The sequence below is a fragment of the Humulus lupulus genome, chromosome 3 (genome assembly GCF_963169125.1).
Source record: "Humulus lupulus chromosome 3, drHumLupu1.1, whole genome shotgun sequence".
Lineage (NCBI taxonomy): Eukaryota > Viridiplantae > Streptophyta > Magnoliopsida > Rosales > Cannabaceae > Humulus > Humulus lupulus.
The window spans coordinates 3,632,361-3,641,355 of record NC_084795.1 but is presented as its reverse complement, the minus strand read 5'-3'; the positions used below and the strand labels follow the sequence as shown (position 1 = coordinate 3,641,355).

The 8,995-nt window shown below is 32.2% G+C and overlaps 2 protein-coding genes across 2 annotated transcripts; both read left to right on the top strand.

Annotated features, from left to right (window-relative positions):
- Positions 1-432: 432 nt before the first annotated feature.
- Positions 433-1,749, top strand: LOC133820888 (epidermis-specific secreted glycoprotein EP1-like). Its single transcript, XM_062253457.1, has one exon. It carries the CDS (start codon positions 433-435, stop codon positions 1,747-1,749), a length of 1,317 nt encoding a protein of 438 aa, XP_062109441.1.
- A 2,516-nt stretch (positions 1,750-4,265) lies between these two features.
- On the top strand, positions 4,266-5,766 carry LOC133821798 (epidermis-specific secreted glycoprotein EP1-like). Its single transcript, XM_062253948.1, has one exon. The coding sequence runs from the start codon at positions 4,298-4,300 to the stop codon at positions 5,615-5,617; it is 1,320 nt and encodes a 439-aa protein (XP_062109932.1). The 5' UTR covers positions 4,266-4,297; the 3' UTR covers positions 5,618-5,766.
- The last annotated feature ends 3,229 nt before the right edge of the window (positions 5,767-8,995 follow it).

The window sequence follows — 8,995 nt, the reverse complement described above, 5'->3', positions numbered from 1 at the left end:
ATTATTCTATTATATATATATGTCATGTAATCATGCAAATATATAACTATGTCAATGTTATGTTTAGATGTCATATATGTAAAAATTATTAATATAAATATTTATATATAATATAGAACTATAATTCATTTGATTATAAATATATATTTTAAAAAAAATAATGAACCAGTTTTTATTAAAATTATATACAATGTTTACAATTTTAATTAAGCAAACGTGCATTGCACGTTAATCTTACCTAGTATATATATATATATATATATATGTATATATTGCTTTTGAGATCCAGGAGATCTATATCCACATGTTTATTAACACTATTTTTATATTATAAAGATGTTAATGTAAGTGCTTTGTCGTCTGTCACACCAATACATATAAATATATAATAAGAACCATTGCCGAAGCTCAATAACACACAAAATATCATCAATGTCTTCCTCACTCAGCAGAGCTTTAGTGGTTCTCTCATTATTACTACTTCTTTCCCAAAATACCCTTTCCATTGTAGAAGCTAAAGTTCCAAAAAATGCTACTTTTCAAATTATTAACGAAGGAGAATTTGGTCCATACGTGGTTGAATACAACGGAAACTATCGTGCTAAAGGCTTCTTCAACTCACCATTCGAACTTTGCTTCTATAACACCACCCCTAATGCTTTCACCCTTGCCCTCCGCATGGCCACCCTCCGATCCGAGTCGCTCTTCCGATGGGTTTGGGAGGCCAATCGAGGCAATCCAATTGGCGAAAATGGCACACTCACACTCGGAGTCGACGGAAACCTCATCCTAGCCGACGCCAACGGCAGAGTGGCTTGGCAAACCAACACGGCCAACAGAGGCGTCGTTGGCTTTGAAGTGCTTCCTACCGGGAACATGGTTTTGCATGGGTCAAATGGTAATTTCGTGTGGCAAAGTTTTGATTACCCAACGGATACTCTTCTAGTGGGCCAGGCCTTACGGGCCGGGGCCCAAAATAAGCTGGTTAGTCGCCTCTCCGAAGCGGAGAACAAAGATGGGTCTTATAGCATGGTGTTAGAGCCCAAACAAATAGCACTCTATTACACTACCAAGAACTCTCCAAGCCCTTTGCTTTATTTCTCATCAACTGGGAGATTCGGCTCATTTCAAACCCCTCCAACGAACGCGACGTTGGAAGCGTCGTCGGACCGCTACGACGGTTTCGCTTACGATATGACGCTTGTTGTCTCAAACGGTGGTGGAAATTACATTCTTTCGAGACCTAATTACAACAGTACACTGTCGTTTTTAAGACTTGGAATAGATGGAAACGTTCGGCTCTACACTTACTACGACCACGTGGATTGGCGAGCGTGGGAAGTGACTCTTACCATTTTCGATAGAAGATGGACTTGGGAGAGCGAGTGCCAATTGCCTGAGCGATGTGGGACTTTTGGCGTTTGTGAGGACAACCAGTGCGTGGCTTGCCCTTCGGAGAATGGACTATTGGGGTGGACCAAGAATTGTCAACCCAAAAAGGTAAGCTCTTGTAAATCAAGTGATTTCCACTACTACAAAATAGAGGGAGTTGATCATTTCTTGAGCAAGTACACCAAGGGTAGTGTTGTCAAAGAAAGTGATTGTGGCAACAAGTGCACTTCGGATTGTAAGTGTTTGGGGTACTTTTATCACAAACAAGCTTCAAGGTGTTGGATTGCCTATGATTTGATGACTTTAACCAAAGTTGACAACTCTACTCACGTGGGCTACATCAAAACACCTAATTAATACAAGGTTGATTATTGTTATTGTTTTCTTTTTATTGTTGTTTGTTTGAAACTTTGGCCTCAACTTAGTTTTAAGCTCTATTGATTTAGAAGAACCTCATGCCAAATTCCAAGCCTCAGTCGAGGATATTAGGCTTTGGAAAAGATGGTCATTGAGTTCCTTTTTATAAATTAAAGAATGTTCCATATGAAAAAAAGGAAAAGATGCAAACTATGTTTCAAGGTAATGAATTGTGTAACACTTTACTTTTATTATGTATTGCACTCTACTCAATATTTTGAAACACAAGAAAATTTCCCACTACATCAGTTTTCACACACCCAATTGCAAAAGCTTTCAAGCCTAAAAAAAATAGAAGAACAAGATAACAAAAATGAATAGGTAGAAACTATATACCAACTCAAAGATAAGTGATTAAGGGTTAGTTTGTTATAGCTGTGCTGTGGGGAAAAACAGTTGTAGGTGTACTGTGGAGAAAAATAACTGTAGCTGTGCTGTGTGGAAAAATTGCTGAGTATTAGGTAAATTATAGATATTAAAGTGTTGTGAGTTGGAAATGCTGTAGCAGAGTGTTTGGTAAATTATATGATTGAAGTGTTGTTAAATATTAAAAGACCAAAATAAATGTTATATATATTTTTTTATTTTATTTTAACATTGTATCTATTTAAACATGTTAAAATTAAAATATATTTTTGAGAAGGTACTAATAAAGTGATCATCAACAAAAATATTATATTATATATTACATACATATAATTGTATGTATATTATAACTAGTCACTCTAGTTAAAATTCTAATTATAATGATCATAGTATAATAATCTAGTCTTGATATAATCATAAATATGTAAAAAAATAAATTATGCAAAACTCAGACTTTTTATGTGTTTAATTATTATTATTATTATTGCTAAATCATGAAATTAATATGTGTTTGATAAATTATAATTTAAAAATACTTTGAGATGAAAAAAATAATATTATCATGTTTAATAATTTCTACATTAAATATTTTTTAAAAAAATCTTTATATTAATGTGGTTTAATTAATATAAAATTACTAAAATAAAAAATGTTTAAAAATATCTAATAAATATAAAAATATGTTTAGAACAAAATAAAAATATTTAAAATTCAAATATTATTTATGTTATTATTAAGTAGATATATTTAGATGAAAAAATATATATTTAGAGTATAATTTTTTCAAAAAACAATTTTTAGCTGCAGCTTCATCATAAAATTTTTAATAAATTGTTCATAATGCTGCTTCTAGGACCAAATTGGCCCTAATTGCATTTAATAGTGAAAGCACTTTCATCATCAAGTTAGAATTAACTTTGATGAGACGTTTAGTCCTTGCTAGTGTAATTAATATTGATAAAACCAATGATTAATATTAATTAAATTGGATAATGAAATTAGGACAACCTTATCTGTTCACTTTCCAACCTTATCTTCATTTTCCTGTCTACCAAATTAAATTAGGACATAATTAATATATCAATTTATCTCTTCTATATAATAAGTGGGTAGATAACTAAATTTTTTAACCATTTTTTACTTTTTTTTTTAATGTTAATTTTAATGAAATATTTTTATATTTAACATAATATTTTTATATTTAATTGTAGTTTGTAAACACTTAAACTTAAGTAAAATATAATAAATAATTAAAAAATTAAAAAAGGATATTTTAAAGATATTTTACAATAATAATTATTCAAAAATAATAAATAATTAAATAAATTAAAATATGATATTTAGAGATATTTTACAATAATAATTATTTAAAAATAATAATTAAACAAGTAAAATATGATATTTTTAAGATATTTTACAATGATAATTATTTAAAAATAATAAAATTATATGTTTTATAACTTAAATAAAATTTAATTAAATTTAAACTCACTTATTAGAATATTAAACATATAATATAATCTAATATAAATTAACAATAATTTAAAAAAAAAAAAATTAGTAAAGAACTTAAATTTAAAATTCACGTATAATATTTAATATTATATTAAATATATAACATTTAATCTCTTGTTGTCTCCCCAATTTAAAACTAGAACAAACATAAACTTAAATAAATAAATAAATTATTTAATTAAAATATAATATTTATATGATATTAAAATAAATTTAATAAAAATAATTAATAAATTTTATAAATAAAATAACATATTGCACCTTCTTTATATATATATATATATATATATAAATTTTTACTATTGTCATTACATTATTTTATTGAGAAGTACATTTACATTATATTGAAGCCGCCGAAGAAGATCAAAAAATTGAGACAAAAATGCTTTACTGCAACTTTGACCAGGACAGAAGATTCCACAACTCGATCTGAATAAATGTTATCCAATACATATCCAACTGTTATCAAAGATAACACATCATTTGTCAAAGTTGGCAACTACCCAATTGAGGTCATAGTATCAGAACACAGATAAGCACAAATTATTTGCTATATATATGAACCCTTGCCCAAGCTCCATTAACACACAAAAATATCATCAAATCAATGTCTTCCTCACTCAACAACAGCAGAGCTCTACTCTTATTACTTCTTTCCATAATTACCCTTTCCATTGTCGAAGCCAAAGTCCCCCAAAATGCCACTTTCCAATACGTAAACGAAGGAGAGTTCGGTCCATACATTATCGAATACAACGGAAACTACCGTCCTTTGCCTATCTCAAACTCACCATTCCAACTTTTTTTCTATAACACAACTTCTAATGCCTTCACCCTCGCCATCCGCATGGGCACCCAGCGATCCGAGTCGCTCCGCCGATTCGTTTGGGAGGCCAACCGAGGCAACCCAGTTGGCGAAAACGCCACGCTCACATTCGGTGCCGATGGAAACCTCGTCCTAGCCGAGGCCGACGGCAGAGTGGCCTGGCAAACCAACACGGCCAACAAAGGCGTCGTTGGCTTGGAATTGCTTCCTAATGGGAACATGGTTTTGCACGACTCCAATGGTCGTTTTGTCTGGCAAAGTTTCGATTACCCAACTGATACTATCTTAGTGGGCCAGGCCTTACGGGCCGGAGCCCAACACAAGCTGGTCAGTCGCCTCTCTGAAACGGAGAACAAAAATGGGCCTTACAGCATGGTGTTGGAGCCCAAAAGACTCGCTCTCTATTACACTACCAAGAACTCTCCGACGCCTTTGCTTTACTATGATTTCTCGTCATTTGCTGGCAGCTCGTTTCAGAACCCTCCAACGAACTTGACATTGGAAGCTTCTTCCGACTCTTATGATGGTTTTGCTTACGACATGTCGTTTATTTCCCCAAACGGTGCTGGGGGTTATTTGTTCACAAGGCCCAACTACAACAGTACGCTGTCGTTTTTGAGGCTTGGGATCGATGGAAACGTAAAGATGTATACCTACTACGACAAAGTGGATTGGAGAGGGTGGGAAGTGACTTTCATCCTTTTGGATAGAGAAATGAGTAATGGTTGGGAGAGCGAGTGCCTGTTGCCTGGGCGATGTGGGACTTTTGGGGTTTGTGAGAACGATCAGTGTGTGGCTTGTCCTTCGGAGAATGGACTTTTGGGTTGGAGCAAGAATTGTGAGCCCAAAAAGTTGAAGTCTTGTAAGCCAAGTGATTTTCACTTCTACAAAATCGAGGGAGTTGATCATTTCTTGAGTAAGTATACAAAGGGTAGTTCTGTCAAGGAAAGTGAATGTGGGAACAAGTGCACTTCGGATTGCAAGTGTTTGGGGTACTTTTATCACAAACAAGCTTCGAGGTGTTGGATTGCTTATGATTTGATGACTTTGACAAAAGTTGACAACTCTACCCACGTGGGCTATATCAAGACACCTAATTAAATTTCTAGTTTGTAGTAATCTTTATTTGGGAATAAAGTGAATCCAACTCATGTTGTATAATTTGAGTCTTTTGAATTCATGATTCTAATTTGAATGTTTTTAGTCAAACTAATAAATAATACAACATGAGTATATAACTCGTTGGCTAACTTCGCATTGTATTTTTTAGGCATGAATTGTTTAGACCACTGATATGAGTTCCTATTCATAATTTTAAGTGTGTTTTACCATAGAAAAAAAGAGGAAAAAATGTAAACAATGTTTCAAGATAATAAATTATATAACGCTTTGCTTTTTTTCTTTTATATATTTATAATGTATTTGCAGTATGCTCAATATTTCAAATCTCATAAAATTTCCCACTACATCAATTCACACCCCATTGGAAAAGCTTTCGAACCTAAAAAAAATAAAAGAAAAAAAAAATAATAGAAATGAATTGCTGCAAACTATACACAAACTAAAAGAAAATGTAAATTAGTGAAATCTTCAATTTACGATAGGGGTACCCTTTCAGAAAAATTTGATTTCTATAATATGAACTCGAGCAATATTTTAAAAATAAATACAAATTAATATTTCGCGTTAATGTATTTTCCCTCATTACATTCCATGGTAAATGCTTCTATTTGAGTTTGAACGGAGCCTTAAGTCCATATTTAAAAATTTTCCAATTTTCTATGACAATTTTTGTAAGTTTTTCGCTAATATTCAAACATCTCTCAATATTTAGGTTATATCTCTCTCTAAACAACTCGAAATTACGAAATTTTGTATATTGAATCCTAAGACATAGAGCTACAAATTTCGTGCCCATTACTCTCATAATTTCTTTAATCTTCATTTTCAAAATATTACTCGAAGTCATAATATAGAAATCGAATTTTTCTGAAAGGGGTACCTCTTTGTTAAATTGGAGATTTCACTAATTTCACCATAATGTAATGCACTCGTGTTCTACTCATTCGATATTTTCCCCCATGACATCTTCTTGGTAAATTCTTCTATTTGAGTTGAAATAGGTCCTCAAGTCTATATTTGAAAATTTTCTACTTTTTCATAGCAATTTTCGCTAGTTTTTCCCTAATATTCATAAATCTTTGAGTATGTTGGTCGTATCTCCCTCTACACAACTTGAATTTGCACGAATTTTTTTACATAGAATCCTAAGACATAGGACTACAACTTTTGTGTCCATTACCCTCGTAGTTTCCTTAGTTCTTATTTTCAAAGTATTGCTCGAATTCATAATATAGAAATCGAATTTTTCTAAAAGGGGTACCCTTTGGTAAATTGGAGATTTCATTAATTTCACTGTAATGTATTACACTCGTGTTCTACTCGTTTGATATTTTCCCCATAACATTTCCCTGGTAAATGGTTATATTTGAGTTGAAACGGAGCCTTAAGTACACGTTTGAAAATTTTCCACATTTCAATAGCAATTTTCGCAAGTTTTTCCCTAATATTGAGACATCTCTCAGTATTTTGGTATTTTTTCCCTCTACACAACTCAGAATTTCACTAAAATTTATACATAGAAGCCTAAGACATAGGGCTACAACTTTTGTTCCCATTACCCTCGTAGTTTCCTTAGCCTTCATTTTCAAAATATTGCTCGAATTCATAACATAGAAATCAAATTTTTATGAAAGGGGACCCTTTTGGTAAATTAGAGATTTCACTAATTTCGCCTAAATGTATTACACTCATGTTATACTCGTACGATATTTCCCCCATAATATCTCAAGGGTAAATGCTTCTATTTTAGTTGAAACGGAGCCTTAAGTCCACATTTGAAAATTTTCCACTTTTCAGTGGCAATTTTCGTAAGTTTTTGCCTAATATTCTGACATCTCTTAGTATTTTGGTCGTATCTCCCTCGACACAACTCAAAATTGCAAGAAATTTTGTACATCGAATCCTAAGTCATAGGGCTACAAATTTCGTCCCCATTACCCTCGTAGCCTCCTTAGTCTTCATTTTCAAAATATTACTCAAATTCATAATATAGAAATCGAATTTTTCTAAAAGGGACACCTCTTTGGTAAATTGGAGATTTCACTAATTTCGCTGTAATGTATTACATTCGTGTTCTACTCGTTCGATATTTTCTCCCATGACATCTCATGGGTAAATGCCTCTATATGAATTGAAACAGAGTCTTAAGTCCACATTTGAAAATTTTCCACTTTTCAATGGTAAATTTCGCAAGTTTTCCCCTAATATTCAGACATCTCTCAGTATTTTGGTCGTATCTCCCTCTACACAATTCGAAATTGCATGAAATTTTATACATTATAATTTTAGACTTGTGGTTTACTTATCAACGTGTGTGGTTTATGTTTTTGGCTTATGATTTACATTACAAAACCTAAACAGGTAAAATAGGTACTGTGATTAAAAAAATGGATATTAATTAATAGTTTTAAAGTTTTAGGTAACTACACTTAATTTCTTGTTGTTTTAGAGGCTACTAGTCTTTATGTTCATTTATCTTCGGTGTTTGCTCCTAAATGAATCTCTTACTTCTCCAAGCTCTTCTCATTATTCCTCATATTCAAAGCCTAATTTTGGGTGAACATTAAGGATGTTTGGTTTGGTATATAACTAGGTACAGCTTGCACGTGCAGCACTTTGAATATGAGATTGGGTTGATATGGAAATATATTAATTATGAAGAAATAATTATTGTTAGATATGAAACTCCTTAAAGTTTCTATTCATACTAGAATAGTTTTTAATTCATTTGAAAAAAAGAAAAGAAAAGTTTTTAATTAAATATTTTGTCTTATTTTTGTTGTATTTCTCTTTTATATCCTCATCCTTCGTGGTGAAATAAATAAAAAAATGTTGTGTAATAACCCCCAAAACCTAACAAAACTTAAAGAAATCTAATCAAGTGTGAACATAGGCAAGTCTATGTACACTATCCAATCACTGGTAGACAAATTTCTTTCTCTAGAGCAGAAATTAATGATATGTCCAAGGAATATACCGAGGAATCAATAAGGGTATAATGGTAATAAAATATCAAGATAACACCTATCTTCTTCCGAGAAATGATAAGGGGCAATACTGGTGTCCAACACCAAGAATGTGTCATACTATTATTGATGAAATCTAATATCGGGTACTACACATTTGAATCTAATAAATATTATGAGGTATTACTAACTAATCATAAGGTGCCACCTCATATGGTGTTGGATACATTAAGGTGTCAAATAGCAACACTCATTTTCTTCTTCATGATTAGTTTGTTTGTGATACTCTATATTTATTATTAAACTAAATTATGTAAGTTAAGGTATTGGCAGGGCCGGCCTGGGCATAGGCGGGCTAGGCCCTTGCTTAGGACCCACCCCTACCTAGGAC